The following is a 22,116-nucleotide window of genomic DNA, read 5'->3' on the forward strand; positions in this document are numbered from 1 at the left end:
CTCCAGAGAAGGATTACTGTGGTCAGGAGACCGAATTTTTGCACCCGAAGTCACCCGACTGACAATTATGAAGCTCTGTCATGACCATCCGCTGGCAGGGCACTTCGGGGTCCACAAGACCTTGGACTTAGTACAACATCTGTTTTGGTGGCCTGAATGGGAGAAGGATTGTAAGGTCTACGTGAGCTCCTGTCCCACATGCTTCCAGAGTAAGGGCAGTCATAGCCAGGCCTGGGGATTATTGAGGCCTCTACCAGTTTCTGACCATCCCTGGAAGATGATATCAATGGATTTCATCGTGGAACTACCCCCATCTGAAGGACATTCTGCCATCTGTGTTATTGTAGACCGATTCTCCAAGATGGCCCACTTCATTGCCCTGAAAGGAGTACTATTCGCAGCGGAAACAGCCGAAGTCTTCATTAAAGAAGTGGTGAGGCTCCATGGTGTTCCAGGAAACATTGTTTCAGATTGAGGGGTGCAGTTCACCTCAAAGTTCTGGAGAGCCCTTTGTGAAAAATTGAGAGTCGGACTCTCGCTCTCTTCTCTCTATCACCCCCAGATGAACGGCCAGACGGAGAGAACCAATCAAACCTTGGAGCAATATATTCAATGTTTTACATCCTTCTCTCAGGATGACTGGGTATCTCTTTTACCCTTGGCAGAATTTGCTTACAATAACTCAAGACACTCGGCCACAAGACAATCTTCCTTCTTTGCGAACTGTGGATATCACCCTGCATCTATTTCCAATTCAATACTAGAATCAGCAATTCCAGCAGTCCAGGATATCTCTGAATTCCTACAGCGAAATAATAAGATTCTACAGGAAACAATCCTAAAGGCTCAGCTGGACACCAAGAAGTTTTTTGATAGAAAGAGGAAAGGAGAACTGATCCTGGAACCGGGACAAGAGGTATGGCTGTCAACAACCAACCTAAGATTAACTTGGCCCTTGAAGGAGCTAGGCCCAAAATTCATAGGGGCCTTTTCCCGTAAAAAGGAGAATCAACGATGTAGCATATGAACTCATATTACCAGATTCCCTGAAGATTCATCCCGTATTTCATGTATCGCTACTCAAGACTGCACCCTCTAACCCCTTTCCGGGTATCGGGGTCACCTGAACCAGTAATCGTCGACGGCAAAGAGGAATACAAAATTGAGACCATTATTAACTGCAGGAAGAGGAGAAACCAACTTCAATACTTGATTAAAAGGAAAGGGTATGGCCCCGAGGATAATTCTTGGGAGCCGGAAGCTAACATCCATGCCAAAGAATTGATCAAAGCATTTAAACTCAGGCATCCAGAAAAGATGGCCCAGTTGGGCATCCAGAGGCTTTCCTTAGGGAGGGGGCACTGTCAGGGATCCGTCACCGTGCAGCGGTGCGACGGCGACGGATCCCCTAGAGTAGCAGCGGAGCGAGTGCGTAGGCACGGGAGCGTGCAGCTGCGCATGCGCAGTAGCGCGGGAAGCTCGCGCATGCACAATAAGCGCTCATGTCATGGGCGGCGGGCTATTTAAACCTGCTGCAATGAAGAATCACTGCCTTCTGGTCTAAATACGTTCCTGTGCTCAAATTCCTGATTCTGATCCTGATACCTGCTCTTCTGTATACTCACCTAAGAAAGAACTCTGCCTGCACCGACCCCGGCTATTCATGACCATTCTCCTGCCTGCTCCACTTGTACTTATCTGCCCGCTTGTTACCGACCCGGCCTGCCTGACTCTGCTATATGATTCTGTCTGCAACCGCACCTTACCTGCATCTTGCCTACCTACCGCTGCACTTACGGTTCCGCATCCAGACTACCGCCACACCTGCCTGCTGCTGCACCTACGTTCCTGCACCCACACCTGGCTTTGTCTGGATCTCCTGAGTTCCCAGCTACCTACTGGCAGCTACAAGATCCGCACGGCACTCCCGCCACTCCTGGCTCTGCACCCTTGCTCCCACCTTCAGGGACTCCGAGCGGGAGTTGTAAGAGGACGCATTCTCTCCATTTCAGGCTCCCCAATCCGGTTCGTAATAGTCACCCTGTATCCTGCTTCCGCTTGCAGTCTTCTCTACCTCAGCTGGGTGTACCGGGGGCCGCGACCTGGCCCCAGCCTGCTCCAAGTCCATCCCCACCATCAGTGGCTCTGGTGAACAAGCAGACTGGGGCTTAGACCCTGCACCCTGGGAAACCCTAGCTGTGGGTCTAGAGAGCTACCCGCTATAGCCGTGACACCCATTATTAAACTACTCCTACAAATCACCACCACAGCTAAACAGATCATGGCCAAATCGTGGAAGTCGCCGTCTCTGAGTATATTAGCAGTTCAAAACAAGGTCTCACAAGCAATGATCCACATCAAAATTGAGGATACCAATTTAGATTCGGTCCCTAAGTTTCTGTCAACCTGGACCCCATGGGTGGAATGTTTCCTCCCACCAAACTTCGATGACTCGCTGCTCCTTCCCTGATGTCCTCTAATCCCGCATCGTAATAATCCTAAAAACCGCATCTTGCATTGAACTGGTCCTGAGATTTTCTATTCTCTTCTGGAAGTCACACGCCCTTTCCCTCTCTCTCCCTCTCTCTCCATCAGTCTCCCCTAATCCTCCACCCTCTCTTTTTTCTTTCTTCTTTTTCTTCTTTCTGCTCACTTTTATCTCCCTCCTCATGCCTCATACGGAACCCCCAAATGGTTATTGGGAATAGTGCTCCTTCTCAGTTGCTCATTATGGTCCCATCTTCCCTTGTATCACCATGACCCTTTATGTTACCCTATGGTTCCTCGCAACAAGTTTTTTATGCAGTAATCCTCCTCTCCGTATATGTTAATGGATGTCCTATACCTGTTGTTTTTTTATGTTACTGAAATTAACCTCCTTAGCGGTGTTCCCAAGTGTAGCTCGGGGTAAAATTTGAGTACCAAGAGCGGCAACCCCGAGCTACACTCGGGCTTACCATGCGGCGTTGTTCTGTGGGTCCCTGCAGCACTTCCCTTGTCCTTCGCTCCCGCGATGTGTCCCCTGCAGCATCCCCGGCAATCTCCTCTGGCTGATGCCGGCATCCGCCTTCTGTGTTCCGGTCCCTGTGACGTCGGGGCGTACGGGTGCCGGAACCGGCAGCAAATTTGAAATTTTTCAAAAATGTCATTTTTGCTGTCATTGCTGTTTCAATGCATTTCACATACATTTTGTGCCTAGTGCTTTGTCCTGTGCCCTGCCTGCATTTTGACTGTTCTTTCTGCCTGGAAACTTAGAAAAGTCCATGGCATCCAAAAAGCGTCCCTTTACGTCAAAAGCGGTTTTAGACCGGCTAGAGAACAGCGATAGTAAATCAGAACCACTTGCAGAATTGAGTGATAATGATTCGTGGGGAAATTCGTCATCAGACACTGAAAACGATTTTGCGACTTTGCTCTGCGATGTGTGAATTTGTCTCTGTATTTCAAATTTCAGTGTTTTTGGTTTGATTATATTATTGAATTACATTTATTATTATTATATTATTATTTTTTAGGATTATTTGTTAAATTATAATTTATGATTTCGTGTTTCAAGTTTTATCATATCCGGGATGTTTAATAGACTCTTGTTCGGACAGATTTCAGTGAGTTATTCCTAAAAATTACAGGCCTATAATAAAAAACTACATATTTCCATGTAAAAAAATGGTACCGCTTTCAGCACAAAAAATCGGAAAGAATCATACTGCCAAGGAGGTTAATAAAAAAGTTTGAATGAGAAATGACAACTCCAGTGCTTATTCAGCCAGGTGGCCATACTGCCATAAACAGGAAAGCTTCAAAAAGGAAGGGGGGGAGGTGTTGAGGTTATGAAACAGATGGTAAAAAAGTTGCAGGAATTGAGACTTAGACCCCTATCAGAAGTTCACAATAATGTTAAAAATTATTGTGGTCCCAAAATATCTATCACAGGAGGAAAGAGAGAATAGAAGATGGAGTCAGCAGAAATGGTGGATGATAGGGTGAGCAGAGGATGGAGTGACAGATTATGTGGAAGTTGAAGATGACGAGGATGGAGAGTGATCACCCTGGAGTACAAAACAGGGCGTGCAGCAGACAAAGGGGTTATGGGGTGGGCAACCAGGACTTACAGATAAAAAAGAGGAAATTTTGTTTCTTACGTTCATATATTCATGTATTAGTTTGTGTCTTTCAATTTTAATTTGTGATGTTGAGTACCAAATGTATACTTTGATATGAAAATTAAACTGTTCAAATTCTTTTTCTATAAATCAACATTGAATATGTATATACAGTATGTTCCATGTATAGATTTATTTAATTAAATTGTATTTTTTTCTAAAGAGGGGCCATTGGCACTTAGAATGTGAGCACAAAAGTTTGAAAAATTTGGCCCATAATGGTTTCATTACCAATATCTGAATATGGTTTGCAGTATATCTTTTAATAACTCCATATAAAGTAAAGTTGGCATCACTGATCTTTTCTTGTCTCTCTCTTTAATAGAAAATAATTATCTTCCATGTTACTATCTTGTCAGGTGCATCTTCGCTCCCCGTATTCCCCTGTCGATCTCCCCATCTCTCTGTACATAGAACTTATCTATATAAAGAGAGCAGAACTTAGCAGGTATCTTCCAGAGCCGCAGATCCCCGGACACTCTGCCGGTAGAGCGCCTGTAAGTAGAATCATCTTCATCCTTCATGTAGGAGGGAGGGAGGGGGAGATACAGAATAGAGATACACACAGATCATCACTTCATGTCATTTCATCTGACATATTACACACCGAGTCACCTTCCTCTCCAGATAACACGGGAGGGGGACCTACACATCGGAGATCAGTAGAGCTAATCAGAGACATTCACATCTGAGATTAGTAGAGGGGAATACATGAGGCTGAGAATGAATTTTGTACAATGTACCATAGAATAAAGAGACCCTGTCACACACATAGAGTCCTCATCTGACATATTACATGCTGAATCACCTTCATCTTTGGATTGCACGGGGGGGGGGGGCATGGCACAGAGACATTCACAACTGAGATTAGTAGAGCTAATAAGAGACATTCACATCTGAGATTAGTAGAGGTTGAGGATGAATTTTGTACAATGTATCATAGAATAAAGAGACCCTGTCACACACATAGGTGTTTATTTACTAAAGCTGGAGAGTCCAAACTCAGACTCCCTTCTGCATAGAAAGCAATCAGCTTCTAACTTCAGCTTGTTCAATGAAGCTTTGGCAATGAAACCTGGAAGCTGATTGGTTTCTATGCAGAAGGGAGTCTGATTTTGGACTCTTCAGCTTTAGTAAATAAACCCCATAGAGTCTTCATCTGACATATTAGTCATCTTCATTCTTGGATGGAATGGTAGGGATATGACATAGAGACATTCACATCTGAGATTAGTAGAGGTGAATACACGAGGCTGAGGATGAATTTTGTACAATGTATCATAGAATAAAGAGACCCTGTCACACACATAGAGTCCTCATCTGACATATTACATGCTGAATCACCTTCATCCCTGGATAGCACGGGTGGGGGCATGGCACAGAGACATTCACATCTGAGATTAGTAGAGGTGAATATACGAGGCTGAGGATGAATTTTGTACAATGTACCATAGAATATAGAGACCCTGTCACACACTTAGGGTCTTCATCTGACATATTAGTCATCTTCATTTCTGGATAGCACGGGGGGATATGACATCGAGACATTCACATCTGAGATTAGTAGAGGTGAATACACGAGGCTGAGGATGAATATTGTACAATGTATCATAGTATAAAGAGACCCTGTCACACACGTAGAGTCCTCATCTGACACAATACACGCTGATTCGCCTTCATCCCTGGATAACACGGGGGGGGGGGGGCATGGCACAGAGACATTCACATCTGAGGTTAGTAGAGGTGAATACATGAGGCTGAGGATGAATATTGTACAATGTATCATAGAATAAAGAGACCGTGTCACACACGTAGAGTCCTCATCTGACATATTAGACCTTCATTCTTGGATGGAATGGTAGGGATATGGCACAGAGACATTCACATCTGAGATTAGTAGAAGTGAATATACGAGGCTGAGGATGAATATTGTACAATGTACCATAGAATAAAGAGACCCTGTCACACACTTAGAGTCTTCATCTGACATATTAGTCACCTTCATTTCTGGATAGCATGGGGGGATATGACATCGAGACATTCACATCTGAGATTAGTAGAAGTGAATACACCAGGCTGAGGATGAATATTGTACAATGTATCATAGAATAAAGAGACCCTGTCACACATGTAGAGTCTTCATCTGACATATTACCCGCTGAATCACCTTCATCCCTGGATAGCATGGGGAATGGCGGGACATGGCACAGAGACATTCACATCTGAGATTAGTAGAGCTAATCAGAGACATTTACATCTGAGATTAGTAGAGGTGAATACACCAGTTTGAGGATGAATTTTGTACAATGTACCATAGAGTAAATAGACCCTGTCACACACATAGAGTCCTCATCTGACATATTAGTCATCTTCATTCCTGGATAGCATGGGGGGATATGACATCGAGACATTCACATCTGAGATTAGTAGAGGTGAATATACGAAGCTGAGGATGAATATTGTACAATGTATCATAGAATAAAGAGACCCTGTCACACACGTAGAGTCTTCATCTGACATATTACACGCTGAATCACCTTCATCCCTGGATAGCACGGGGAATGGCGGGACATGGCACAGAGACATTCACATCTGAGATTAGTAGAGCTAATCAGAGACATTCACATCTGAGATTAGTAGAGCTAATCAGAGACATTTACATCTGAGATTAGTAGAGGTGAATATATGAGGCTGAGGTTGAATTTTGTACAATGTATCATAGAATAAAGAGACCCTGTCACACACGTAGAGTCCTCATCTGACATATTACAGGCTGAGTCACCTTCATCCCTGGATAGCACGGGTGGGGGCATGGCACAGAGACATTCACATCTAAGATTAGTAGAGATAATCAGAGACATTCACATCTGAGATTAGTAGAGGTGAATACACGAGGCTGAGGATGAATTTTGTAAAATGTACCATAGAATAAAGAGACCCTGTCACACACATAGAGTCTTCATCTGACATATTAGTCATCTTCATTCTTGGATGGAATGGTAGGGATATGACACAGAGACATTCACGTCTGAGATTAGTAGAAGTAAATATACGAGGCTGAGGATGAATTTTGTACAATGTACCATAGAATAAAGAGACCCTGTCCCACACGTAGAGTCCTCATCTGACATATTAGACATCTTCATTTCTGGATAGCACGGGGGGATATGCCATAGAGACATTCACGTCTGAGATTAGTAGAGGTGAATATACGAGGCTGAGGATGAATTTTGTACAATGTATCACAGAATAAAGAGACCCTGTCACACACGTAGAGTCCTCATCTGCCATATTACACGCTGAGTCACCTTCATCCCTGGATAGCATGGGGGGGGGCATGGCACAGAGACAGTGACATCTGAGATTAGTAGAGCTAGTCAGAGGCATTCACATCTGAGATTAGTAGAGGTGAATATATGAGGCTGAGGATGAATTTTGTACAATGTACCATAGAATAAAGAGACCCTGTCACACACATAGAGTCTTCATCTGACATATTAGTCACCTTCATTCCTGGATAGCATGGGGGGGGGGGATATAACATAGAGACATTCACATCTGAGATTAATAGACTTCATTGTCCTCTTTGAGTCATAGAATGAAGAGATCCTGACACACAATGGGTCTTCACATTGACACTCTTGTATTTACCATTTCTAAACACAGTAGAAGTCATCTAGGACATATACAGACCTTTTATTCCTCCCAGATCACTTTCTCCAGTGTTCAGATGTCCCTCATTAGTCAGGTTATGAGTGTACAATCAGATCCTAGACACACAGAAGTCTGATTTCTCTAAACTCAACAAATCTGATCGCACCTAAACTAAACACTCATTGTGAATGGCATCATGGAAGAATCATTACATCCATTTATATGTGTTTAGAAATGTCATTTAAATACTTACAAATGCAGGTTAGACAGTGGCGGTGTGAATGGGGCCTTAGGACTAGTTCAATCCTCAATCCCCCGTGTTCAGAGTGCTTTTCTACATACGGGTTTACATACATTTTTAATGCATTTATAGTGAATTTCTATAAATTTATAGTGAAATTGTGAAAAAAAAAATCTGCTGAACTTATTTATAAAGCATTGAAACTGAATGCAGTAATAAGGGTGACATTGCAGCATGTGTGCTACAGACAATGGGTAGTATCAATGGGACTTGCAGTAAAACAAAAAACAGACGTAAATGATGGGACTTATAGCACCAAAGACAATGGATAGCATACTAGTGGAATATAGGAGTGAAATCCCTGAGCTACCTCAATAATTAGAGAGAGGGAGAAAAAAAAACGCACACAAGCAGAAAGGAAAATAAAAATTGTGATGATAGTGGCTGCTGCTAACATCAAATTGTGTCCCACAATAGTAAAGCAAATTAAAAATAAATAAGTGATGCAGGGCTGCTAAATAGCTACAAAAATAAAAGAGTGACATAGCTGCATAAACCGTCCATAATGAGTCCATATATGTAAAATCAATCAATTTGTAATAAAGATTCAGGAGGACTTATTTGGGGTTATTCTATGCTGGGTTATGGTAGTAGCAAGAAACATACAGTTACCAGGGGTGGACTGACCATATGGAAACTCAGGCAGTGCCCGAGGGCCCGGGGTCAGTAGGGGGCCCCATGAGATGCCCCTGATACCTTTTTCATAGGCTTTTTTGAGTTTGGGCAAGGACACAGGGGCCCCATGATCTCCTATTGCCTGGGGGGCCCCATGAGTTGTCAATCTGCCCCTGACATTTACATTGCAAAAAAACATTTTTTTTTACTATGTTGGGCCATAAATAGTGAGTTCAGCTGACAACAAGTGAAGCCTGCATTTGATGATTTTATGGCATTTTAATAATTTACTACATGTGAGTGTATTACTGTTTCTTAATACATTTTTATCCTAGTACATACTGCACCATGGGAGTGTCCTTTGTTCCCTTTTATGGATAGAAATGTATGACCCCCATCACCCCTAACCACCTCCCGCCAGCCATATAAAGAAATGACGGGCACAAAGCAGTTCTCTCGTTCTGGGAGCGGATCACCGATCAATGGAAAGAGCCGAAGACGTTGGCTCGGTCATGTGATCAGCTGTGTCCAATCACAGCTGATAACATATAAATAGGGAAATGCCGGTTATCGGCATTTCTCTCCTCACGAGCTGTCACGCTGACAGAGGGGAGGGGAGGTGAGCCGGTAATCGGCATTCCTCAGAGGGGACATCTACACTGATCATCAGGGCACTGATGATCAGTGTGCACTGATGATCAGTGTAGCCCCAGAAGTGTCCCCTGTCAGTGTCCATCAATGCCAGCTGCCAGTGCCCATCAATGCCACATCAATGCCACATATCAGTGCCTACCAGTTCACATCAGTGCCAGATATCAGTGTCCATCTGAGCTGCCTTTCAGTGCCACCCATTAGTGCCAGTCAGTGCCCCCTATCAGTGCCTGTCAATGCCACCTAACAGTGCCAGTCAGTGCCGCCTAACAGTGCCAGTCAGTGCCACCTATCAATGCCAGTCAGTTCCACCTATCAGTACCAGTCAGTGCCACCTATCAATGCCAGTCAGTTCCACCTATCATTGCTGCCAATCAGTGCCGCCTATCAATGCCAGTCAGTGATTCCTACAGGGGCGGACTGACAACTCATGGGGCCCCCGGGCAATAGGGGATCACGGGGCCCCTGTGTCCTTGCCCAAACTCAAAAAAGCCTATGAAAAAGGTACCAGGAGCATCTCATGGGGCCCCCTACTGACCCTGGGCCCTCGGGTAGTGGCCGAGTTTCCAAATGGTCAGTCCGCCCCTGGCTGCCTATCAGTGCATGTCAGTGATGCCTATCAGTGCCACCTAACAGTGCCAGTCAGTGACGCCTATCAGTGCCAGTCAGTGATGCCTATCAGTGCCACCGATCAATGCTGCCTATCAGTGCCATATATGAGTGCTGCCTTTCAGTGCTCATCAGTGATGCCTGTCAATGCCCATCAGTGCCACCTACCAGTGCCTCCTCATCAGTGCCCATCAGTGCCACCTATCAGTGCCCATCAGTGCAGCCTCATTAGTGCACATCAGTGAAGGAGAGAAATTACTTATTTACAAAATTTTATAACAAAAACTAAGAAAAAACTTTTTTTTTCAAAATTTTCAGTTATATTTGGTTTGTTTATAAAAACCCCAGAGGTGATTAAATACCACCAAAAGAAAGTTCTATCTAAAAAATGATAAAAATGTCATATGGGTACAGTGTTGCATGACCGCGCAGTTGTCATTCAAAGTGTGACAGCGCTGAAAGCCGGAAATTGGCCTGGGCAGGAAGGGGGTGACAGTGTCCTGTAGGCGAGGGGTTAAAGGGACCGATCCCTGGCTCTGGTTTGACAATCTATTGAAAGCTCAGAGGTGTTTGATTTCTATCACATGGCTGTGGATTGAAAAAGTGAAGAATCCTTCTTTCTATTTGATATCATAAAGTACATTTCCATGTGCTCCGAGGTGAGAGTTCTGTGGGCACGGAGGTGGCACTATATGTCATGAGCACTGTTTCACTGGATGGTGTTTGGGGATATCAGCACAAGAAGAAAACACATGAATTATGGAAGAATCTTTATTACAAATTGATTGATTTTGCATATATGGACTCATTATGGAGGTTTTATTCAGCTATGTCACTCTTTTATTTTTTGTAGCTATTATTTAGCAGCGCTACATCACTGATTTATTTTTAATGGATATCACAATTGTTAGTATGCTTGGCACTAAATAGAAATGTGAGGACTTACCATATCATAGATATTAACCCCTAAGGGTAAAACAAATCTTAACGCCTAAGCACAATTTTGCAGCTTTGACATGTGTGTTGTAAAAGCATTCATCTCATCACAATTACTTTGTGTATCCAGGTGGATTATACCTTGTTTCTTTTTCAGGACAAATTGGGCTTTCATTTGGTGGCAAATGGTAATGAATATCTCCTGATTTATTTTTATTATCAAAGGAAAACCATCCCAAAATAGTAACAAAATAACAATTTCAATGTAACTGTATGTTTCTTGCTACTACCATAACCTACCACCAATGAATACCCCAACGATTGCAGTGATACCTCATATGTGTATGTTAGTTGTTTGTAGCCGTAGTACAGCCCATCAATAATAGTGCACATTAATAGACACTGATACTAATTTAAAGAATTGAAAAAAAAAATCTTGACAGGAAAAAAAAATTCCTGACCCTTGACACTGAATTTTGACCATGAACGTTGACCTTGACCCAAATGTTAACCCTGGCACTGACCTAGGTCAAACCTTTTTTCAATTTCTTTTCTTTTTCTTTCTTTTTCTGTCTTTTTCTCTTTTGTTTTTTTCCTCTCTGAAAGGACAGAGAGCAGGGGCGGGCTGCAACTCATGGGGCCCCCGGGAAATAGGGGATCATGGGGCCCCTGTGTTCTTGCCCAAACTCAAAAAAGCCTATGAAAAAGGTACCAGGGGCATCTCACGGGGCCCCCTACTGACCCCGGGCCCTCGGGCATCCCGAGTTTCCAAATGGTCAGTCCGCCCCTGACAGAGAGAGAGATAATCTATATCTCTCCTCCATTTAGAGAGAGAAATCACAGGGGCGGGATTCACAGTGATTGATCCCTGTGATAGCCAATCAGAGGCTATCACAGCGATCGGGTGACCTTGAATCAGGAGTTCCGGGTCCTGATTGTTAGAAGCGGACCCAGGACTTTTATGCAGGCCATAGATGGGTCGAAAATCGGCCGAAAATTAGTCCAAAAGAATAATCGGCCGATTTTCGGATCGTTAGTGGGTGAATTTGTCGGCCGTTTTTCGTGATTTTGACACATTTTTTTAATCGGCAATGTTGGAAAAAAAAACGCCCGATTTTGTCCATCGGCCGATTTTCGCAGCAATGATGGGCAAATCGGCCGATCGTTTTAACGATAAAAAAATCGGCGCATGAGCAGTGACCTGCAAGGGACAGACGTTATGGGGTGAACTTTAGGATTTAGTCGGCCGATTTTTTTACTCGTTGATGGTAACGTCGGCCGAACGAACGACCGATTTTTCGTTTATTGTTCGAAAAATCGTCCGATGTTCGACCCATCTATGCCCTGCATTAGTTAGACTCAGGTGTCCGTGCTGGGAACGCACTGTGCAGCGCTCTCGCAGCACAAAGACAGCTATACAAATTAGCGTCCCCACGGAAAAAAGCCCAGTCCAGTGGGGCCGCTAATTTGCATACGGTTGTCGTGAAGATGCTAGAATGTGATGATGTGATTTGTAGTATCACAGACACAGGATAGAGATGATGGGACTTGTAGTATCACAGACACTGGATAGAGATGCTGGGACTTGTAGTATCACAGACACTGGATAGAATGATGGGACTTGTAGTATCACAGACACTGGATAGAGATGATGGGACTTGTAGTATCACAGACACTGGATAGAGATGCTGGGACTTGTAGTATCACAGACACTGGATAGAGATGATGGGACTTGTAGTATCACAGACACGGGATAGAGATGCTGGGACCTGTAGTATCACAGACACTGGATAGAGATGATGGGACTTGTAGTATCACAGACACAGGATAGAGATGCTGGGACCTGTAGTTTCACGGACACAGGATAGAGATGATGGGATTTTTTTGTATCACAGACACAGGATAGAGATGCTGGGACTTGTAGTATCACAGGCACAGGATAGAGATGCTGGGACTTGTAGTATCACAGACACAGGATAGAGATGCTGGGACTTGTAGTATCAAGGACATTTTGTAGAGATGCTGGGACATTTTTTTACATGCTGGAAAACAAAATACGGTGAAACAATGGAGGAATGAAACATATCAGAGGGGACTAGAAATTTAAAATTTAACTGAATGCTAAACTTTTTTTTCTCAGCTTGGATAGAGTGGAGAATGATTAGATGGTTAAGATTATATTGCTATTTGTGTCGGTGTCCTCATTAGGGAGCTTTTCTCTCATTTTGACCGTTATCACCAAAAGTGATGGTGAAGGAACAATCCTCCCTTGTGTTGGTGGTCAATGTTATAAAGAATGCCATCTTTTGTTGGTGGTCAGTGTCAGGATTAGGGGTGAGCTCCGTGTTCAGTCTGAATGTCAGTTCGGACCAAACACTGGCTGTTCAGATGTTTGTCTGAACATTTAAGGCATTCCATGTGGATGGACATGACAGCTTTCAGCTAATAATAGTTGCTAAGGAAGCAGCAGATGCTTGCACCCACTGCGTCCCTACCAACCATTGACGTCACCCAGCTTTTTCACTTACATGGCTGTTAACTAGTTGCCGACGGCAGATAGCCGAATGATGGCTGCACTGTGGCCGGCTAGTTCTGGGAGGGCGTCATATGACGTCCTACCAGAACGCACTCTCCTGCAACCCTCCAGGGGCGCACCCGGCAATCTCTGTGATCACTGTGTCCTAAGGACACAGCTGATCACATGATGTGGTAAAAGGCCAATCACAGCTCCCTTTTACCACGTGATCAGCCGTGTCCAATGACACACTGATCACCTAGAAATGCAATTGCCGGTTCTCGGCTACACTTTCCTCACGTTGTCAGAACATGAGGAAAGTGCTGCCGAGAACAGGCATTTGTCAGAAAAGGGACCGGCACCGATCACCAGGGCACTGATGATCAGTGCCCTGATGATCGGTGCCCAGCAATGCCACCCACCAGTTCTGCCCACCTGTGCCCAGCAGTGCCGCCCACCTGTGTCCATCAGTGCCACCCACCTGTGCCCATCAGTGCCACCCACCAGTGTCCATCAGTGCCACCAACCTGTGTTATCCACCTGTGCCCAGCAGTGCCACCCACCTGTGCCACCCACCTGTGCCCACCAGTTCCACCCACCTGTGCCCATCAGTGCCCACCAGTGCCACCCACCAGTGCCCATCAGTGCAGCAAGCAGTGCCGCCAGTCAGTGCCCAGAAGTTGCACCAGTCAATGCCCAGCAGTGTCGCCAGTCAGTGCCCAGCAGTGCTGCCTATCAGTGCCAACTATCAGTACCAATCATCAGTGCCACCAATCCATGCCACCTCATTAGTACTGCCCAGGGGCGGACTGACCATTTGAGAACTCGGGCACTGCCCGAGGGCCCGGAGTCAGAAGGGGGGCCCATGAGATGCCCCTGGTACCTTTCATAGGCTTTTTTGGGTGTGGTTTGAGTGTGGGCAAGGACACAGGGGCCCCATGATCCCCTTTTGCCCAGGGGCCCCATGAGTTGTCAGTCCGTCCCTGGTACTGCCTATCAGAGCCACCTATCAGTTCCCTTCAATGCTGCCTATCAGTACCCATCAGTGCTGCCTATAAGTGCCCATCAGTGCTGCCTATCAGTGGAGTCTCATCAATGCACATCAGTGAAGGAGAAAAATTACCTGTTTGCAAAATTTTATAATAGAAACAAAGAAACTTTTTTTTCAAATTTTTTGCTATTTTTTTCTTTATAGCGCAAAAAATAAAACACCCAGCTGCAAGTAAATACCACCAAAAGAAAGCTCTATTTGTGAGAAAAAAAATATACAAATGTTATATGGGTACAATGTTGCATGACTGCGCAATTGTCATTCAAAGTGCAACAGCGCTGAAAGCTGAAAATTGGCCATGTAAGGAAAGGGGTATAAGTGCCCTGTAGGCGAGGGGTTAATATCCGTTCATATAAATAAATGGGCATCAGATGAAGAAGGTTACGTTGTTGTCTAAATATGATTAAATGGCCATATTTGGACACTGATGTCACCCCTGTCCTGGCTCTGTCCTATCAACGGTTGCTAAGGAAGTAGAGGCTGCTTACAACCACCATGTTCTTACCAACCTCTGATGTCAGTCAACCCATTCAATTACATGGCCGGGAATGGAGAATGGAGCATTACAGCATTGCCTAAATATAACCATGGCCATATTGTGGCACTGATGTCATCACTTTCCCAGCCTCTTCCTTTATATAGCTGTTGGCAGCTTTGAGAACTCGTTCTGCTTTGTGTGGGTTGACAGGTTTTTTTCAGCAAGTTAGGGCTGATATTGCACAGAGCAGACCCAGGCCTCCTATTCTGGGTTCCCCAGCTGGTGCTTTAGCTTTCTTCTCTGCTGTGTCTGCTCCCATAATAAGAGCTTGCTATGGCAGCAGATGTGTGTGTCCATAGACTCAGCCTTGCCTCCCCATCCCGCTCCCTCCTCACAGGATTTGATTGACAGCAGCAGGAGCCAATGGCTCCCACTGTGGACTCCTTGTCCTCTGTGATGGCCTCAGGGTGAATAACTCTACCCCAAGTTCACTATATGAACCACTGATGTATTTATACATGGAGATCATATCCCCCCTTATGTATTATACATGGTGATCATATCCCCCCTTATGTATCATACATGGAGATCATATCCCCCCTTATGTATTATACATGGAGATCATATCCCCCCTTATGTATTATACATGGTGATCATATCCCCCCCTTCTGTATTATACATGGTGATCATATCCCCCCTTATGTATTATACATGGTGATCATATCCCCCCTTATGTATTATACATGGTGATCATATCCCCCTTTATGTATTATACATGGAGATCATATCCCCCCTTATGTATTATACATGGAGATCATATCCCCCTTATGTATTATACATGGTGATCATATCCCCCCTTATGTATTATACATGGTGATCATATCCCCCCTATGTATTATACATGGAGATCATATCCCCCCTTATGTATTATACATGGAGATCATACCCCCCCCTTATGTATTATACATGGAGATCATATCCCCCCTTATGTATTATACATGGAGATCATATCCCCCCTTATGTATTATACATGGAAATCATATCCCCCTTATGTATTATACATGGAGATCATATCCCTCCTTATGTATTATACATGGAGATTATATCCCCCTTATGTATTATACATGGAGATCATATCCCCCTTATGTATTATACATGGAGAACATATCCCCCTTATGTATCATACATGGTGAGCATATCCCCCCTTATGTATTATACATGGAGATCATATCCCCCTTATGTATTATACATGGAGATCATATCCCCCTTATGTATCATACATGGTGAGCATATCCCCCCTTATTTATTATACATGGAGATCATATCCCCCCTTATGTATTATACATGGAGATCATATCCCCCTTATGTATTATACATGGAGATCATATCCCCCCTTATGTATTATACATAGAGATCATTTCTCCCTTATGTATTATACATGGAGATCATATCCCCCCTTATGTATTATACATGGAGATCACATCCCCCTTATGTATTACACATGGAGATCATATCCCCCCTTATGTATTATACATGGAGATCATATCCCCCTTATGTATTATACATGGAGATCATATCCCCCCTTAAGTATTATACATGGTGATTAGAGATGAGCGAATCGAAGTATCCGAAGTGGAATTCGAGTCGAATATCGGAAAAATTTCGATTCGTGCCGAATCCGAAAAACAGCCTAATTCGGACGCGCGAATCGAAATTTTTCCGAAAATGGCGGCTGACATGTGCGGCGACGGAGCGGGGATGTCGGGGAAGGCGCGCAGACAAGGCGCGCTGCCCCATAATGCATTCCTCAACGACATGTGATCGCATCAGCCAATCAGCAGCCAGCCAGCCAGCACTGTGTAATGGTCGAGGTATATATAGCGGCCATTTTGGAAATCTTCATTTGCCTGCAGTCATTGAACAGAGGCAGACCGCTCTGTACTAGGGACAGGGACAGAGTTAGGGCCACAGAAACGAGAATTGGGGACAGAGAGAAGTTACTTAGGGACAGAGAACCATTACTCAGGGACACAGACTTGTTAATGAGGGCCACAGAATCGTTATTTAGGGACAAAGAAACGCTAGTTAGGGCCACAGAATTCATACTCAGGGACAGACAGAATTGTTACTCAGTGCCAGAGAATTGTTACTTAGGGCCACAGAAACGTTATTAGGGCCACAGAATTTTTACTCAGGGACAGACAGAATTGTTACTGAGTGCCAGAGAATTGTTACTCAGGGACAGACAGAATTGTTACTGAGTGCCAGAGAATTCTTACTCAGGGCCACAGAATTCATTCTCAGGGACAGACAGAATTGTTACTCAGGGACAGACAGAATTGTTACTGAGTGCCAGAGAATTGTTACTCAGGGACAGACAGAATTGTTACTGAGTGCCAGAGAATTGTTACTCAGGGACAGACAGAATTGTTACTGAGTGCCAGAGAATTGTTACTCAGGGACAGACAGAATTGTTACTGAGTGCCAGAGAATTGTTACTCAGGGACAGACAGAATTGTTACTGAGTGCCAGAGAATTGTTACTCGCACAGACACAAAATTGTTACTTGCACAGACACAGAATTGTTACTCGCACAGACACAGAATTGTTACTCAGGGCCACAGAATTCATACTCAGGGACAGACAGAATTGTTACTGAGTGCCAGAGAATTGTTACTCAGGGACAGACAGAATTGTTACTGAGTGCCAGAGAATTGTTACTCAGGGACAGACAGAATTGTTACTGAGTGCCAGAGATTTGTTACTCGCACAGACACAAAATTGTTACTTGCACAGACACAGAATTGTTACTCGCACAGACACAGAATTGTTACTCAGGGCCACAGAATTCATACTCAGGGATAGACAGAATTGTTACTGAGTGCCAGAGAATTGTTACTCAGGGACAGACAGAATTGTTACTGAGTGCCAGAGAATTGTTACTCAGGGACAGACAGAATTGTTACTGAGTGCCAGAGAATTGTTACTCGCACAGACACAAAATTGTTACTTGCACAGACACAGAATTGTTACTCGCACAGACACAGAATTGTTACTCAGGGCCACAGAATTCATACTCAGGGACAGACAGAATTGTTACTGAGTGCCAGAGAATTGTTACTCAGGGACAGACAGAATTGTTACTGAGTGCCAGAGAATTGTTACTCAGGGACAGACAGAATTGTTACTGAGTGCCAGAGAATTGTTACTCGCACAGACACAAAATTGTTACTTGCACAGACACAGAATTGTTACTCGCACAGACACAGAATTGTTACTCAGGGCCACAGAATTCATACTCAGGGATAGACAGAATTGTTACTGAGTGCCAGAGAATTGTTACTCAGGGACAGACAGAATTGTTACTGAGTGCCAGAGAATTGTTACTCAGGGACAGACAGAATTGTTACTGAGTGCCAGAGAATTGTTACTCGCACAGACACAAAATTGTTACTTGCACAGACACAGAATTGTTACTCGCACAGACACAGAATTGTTACTCAGGGCCACAGAATTCATACTCAGGGACAGACAGAATTGTTACTGAGTGCCAGAGAATTGTTACTCAGGGACAGACAGAATTGTTACTGAGTGCCAGAGAATTGTTACTCAGGGACAGACAGAATTGTTACTGAGTGCCAGAGATTTGTTACTCGCACAGACACAAAATTGTTACTTGCACAGACACAGAATTGTTACTCGCACAGACACAGAATTGTTACTCAGGGCCACAGAATTCATACTCAGGGACAGACAGAATTGTTACTGAGTGCCAGAGAATTGTTACTCAGGGACAGACAGAATTGTTACTGAGTGCCAGAGAATTGTTACTCAGGGACAGACAGAATTGTTACTGAGTGCCAGAGAATTGTTACTCAGGGACAGACAGAATTGTTACTGAGTGCCAGAGAATTGTTACTCGCACAGACACAAAATTGTTACTTGCACAGACACAGAATTGTTACTCGCACAGACACAGAATTGTTACTCAGGGCCACAGAATTCATACTCAGGGATAGACAGAATTGTTACTGAGTGCCAGAGAATTGTTACTCAGGGACAGACAGAATTGTTACTGAGTGCCAGAGAATTGTTACTCAGGGACAGACAGAATTGTTACTGAGTGCCAGAGAATTGTTACTCGCACAGACACAAAATTGTTACTTGCACAGACACAGAATTGTTACTCGCACAGACACAGAATTGTTACTCAGGGCCACAGAATTCATACTCAGGGATAGACAGAATTGTTACTGAGTGCCAGAGAATTGTTACTCAGGGACAGACAGAATTGTTACTGAGTGCCAGAGAATTGTTACTCAGGGACAGACAGAATTGTTACTGAGTGCCAGAGAATTGTTACTCGCACAGACACAAAATTGTTACTTGCACAGACACAGAATTGTTACTCGCACAGACACAGAATTGTTACTCAGGGCCACAGAATTCATACTCAGGGACAGACAGAATTGTTACTGAGTGCCAGAGAATTGTTACTCAGGGACAGACAGAATTGTTACTGAGTGCCAGAGAATTGTTACTCAGGGACAGACAGAATTGTTACTGAGTGCCAGAGAATTGTTACTCGCACAGACACAAAATTGTTACTTGCACAGACACAGAATTGTTACGCGCACAGACACAGAATTGTTACTCAGGGCCACAGAATTCATACTCAGGGATAGACAGAATTGTTACTGAGTGCCAGAGAATTGTTACTCAGGGACAGACAGAATTGTTACTGAGTGCCAGAGAATTGTTACTCAGGGACAGACAGAATTGTTACTGAGTGCCAGAGAATTGTTACTCGCACAGACACAAAATTGTTACTTGCACAGACACAGAATTGTTACTCGCACAGACACAGAATTGTTACTCAGGGCCACAGAATTCATACTCAGGGACAGACAGAATTGTTACTGAGTGCCAGAGAATTGTTACTCAGGGACAGACAGAATTGTTACTGAGTGCCAGAGAATTGTTACTCAGGGACAGACAGAATTGTTACTGAGTGCCAGAGAATTGTTACTCGCACAGACACAAAATTGTTACTTGCACAGACACAGAATTGTTACTCGCACAGACACAGAATTGTTACTCAGGGCCACAGAATTCATACTCAGGGATAGACAGAATTGTTACTGAGTGCCAGAGAATTGTTACTCAGGGACAGACAGAATTGTTACTGAGTGCCAGAGAATTGTTACTCAGGGACAGACAGAATTGTTACTGAGTGCCAGAGAATTGTTACTCGCACAGACACAAAATTGTTACTTGCACAGACACAGAATTGTTACTCGCACAGACACAGAATTGTTACTCAGGGCCACAGAATTCATACTCAGGGACAGACAGAATTGTTACTGAGTGCCAGAGAATTGTTACTCAGGGACAGACAGAATTGTTACTGAGTGCCAGAGAATTGTTACTCGCACAGACACAAAATTGTTACTTGCACAGACACAGAATTGTTACTCGCACAGACACAGAATTGTTACTCAGGGCCACAGAATTCATACTCAGGGACAGACAGAATTGTTACTGAGTGCCAGAGAATTGTTACTCAGGGACAGACAGAATTGTTACTGAGTGCCAGAGAATTGTTACTCGCACAGACACAAAATTGTTACTTGCACAGACACAGAATTGTTACTCGCACAGACACAGAATTGTTACTCGCACAGACACAGAATTGTTACTCAGGGCCACAGAATTCATACTCAGGGACAGACAGAATTGTTACTGAGTGCCAGAGAATTGTTACTCAGGGACACCTAATCGTTGAATTAAATAGTATGTCAGACAACATGCAGAGGAGTGGCAGAGGAGGCAATGTTTTAGGAGCGAGCAGACGTGGCAGCAGAGGAAGGGGTCGAGGCAGCAGTATTCGCAGCCAGAGGCCAGTGCTCCCGGTGTCATCCAGCGGTCGTGTCTCCACCGACAACCCTGCCGTCATTGATTGGTTGGCTCGGTCGTCTTCCTCTTCCCAGGTCACCTCTGACACCTACAGCCAACGGTCGGTGGGTACGTCAGACACAACCGTTAGTTGGCATGGCCCGGGACCAAGCCCACTGAAATCACGTGTCCTCTACCTGCCCCTGTCCTTTGCTGTTCCCTCACCAAGCGAAGTATCGCATGCTGTGGGCTCAGCCCCACTGTACAGTGAGGAAGAGCTAACAGAGGGCGGTCAGGAACGGGGGGAGACATCGGCCTTTTCAGCAGCCAAGCGAACAAGTACTGGCGAGGAGAGTGGCTCGGTAGCCGGTCTAGAGACAGGTCTGTCTCCTGACCCAGACGCAGCCGAGGGGGCTAGTAGTGAGGCGGAGACCCTACTTGATGATGAGGAGGTTGATCGCACTTGGCAGCCTCGTCGTCATCAGGCAATTTCTTCCGCATCATCAGGAGAAGAGGGTGGCAGCTTGGCAGCGAGCAAAACAGTCGGTGGGTTGCCCAGGAGACAGCAGCAGGGTCGCATCAGTGTCAGTGGAGCCAAACGTCCACGGAGTAGAGCACCAGCTCCACTGCAGCCTACCACCACGGCCAGTAGTGGTGCCGTTGCGCACGGAGGAAGTAGCAGTCAGCCAGTGAAGAGTAGCGGGGGCAAAGTTTCCTACTCGGTGGTGTGGCAATTTTTCCTCAAGCCGCCCGAGGAAGTAAACGTAGCCGTATGTCGACTATGTGGCCAGAAATGCAAGCGTGGCCAGGGGGCCCATGTTGGGACTACAGCGTTGCGTCAGCATATGCAGCGTCACCATTCGGTGGCCTGGGAAAACCGTGATAAACATACGGCGGTTCTGCCTGCCCCAGCCCCCGCTCCATCACCCGCTCCGTTACTTGCTCCGTCACCCGACGTCGTCAATCGCCCTCTATCAGCCAGTCAAGGCTCCAACACCTCTGCTGAGGGGAGTTGTCGCTCATTGGCATCTTCCGCTCGTTCAGATGCTCCTTCTCCTGCTACTCCTCTTCTCGGATTCCGTCAACAGTCTTTCTTGGAATCCGTATCCAAGAGACAACAGTTTGCGAGCACGCACCCGACGGTGCAAAAGCTGAACGTCCTCCTGTCCAAGTTGCTGGTGCTGCAGTCCCTCCCTTTCCAACTGGTGGACTCAGCACCTTTCCGAGAAATGATGGCTTGTGCCGCGC

At 44.9% G+C, this 22,116-nt stretch overlaps 1 protein-coding gene across 1 annotated transcript in view; it reads left to right on the forward strand.

The window, feature by feature from the left end:
* The first annotated feature begins 562 nt into the window (after window positions 1–562).
* Window positions 563–22,116, forward strand: part of LOC149440961 (vomeronasal type-2 receptor 26-like) — a 151,010-nt gene continuing 129,456 nt past the window's right edge. Inside the window, exons 1-2 of the mRNA XM_089657928.1 lie at window positions 563–916; window positions 4,523–4,611. Of these exons, the coding sequence (XP_089514054.1) occupies window positions 563–916; window positions 4,523–4,611 (443 nt within the window). The remainder of the gene's footprint in view (window positions 917–4,522; window positions 4,612–22,116) is intronic.

The sequence above is a fragment of the Staurois parvus genome, unplaced genomic scaffold (assembly GCF_062004578.1).
Source record: "Staurois parvus isolate SC_StPar_1 unplaced genomic scaffold, SC_StPar_1.0 ptg001043l, whole genome shotgun sequence".
Lineage (NCBI taxonomy): Eukaryota > Metazoa > Chordata > Amphibia > Anura > Ranidae > Staurois > Staurois parvus.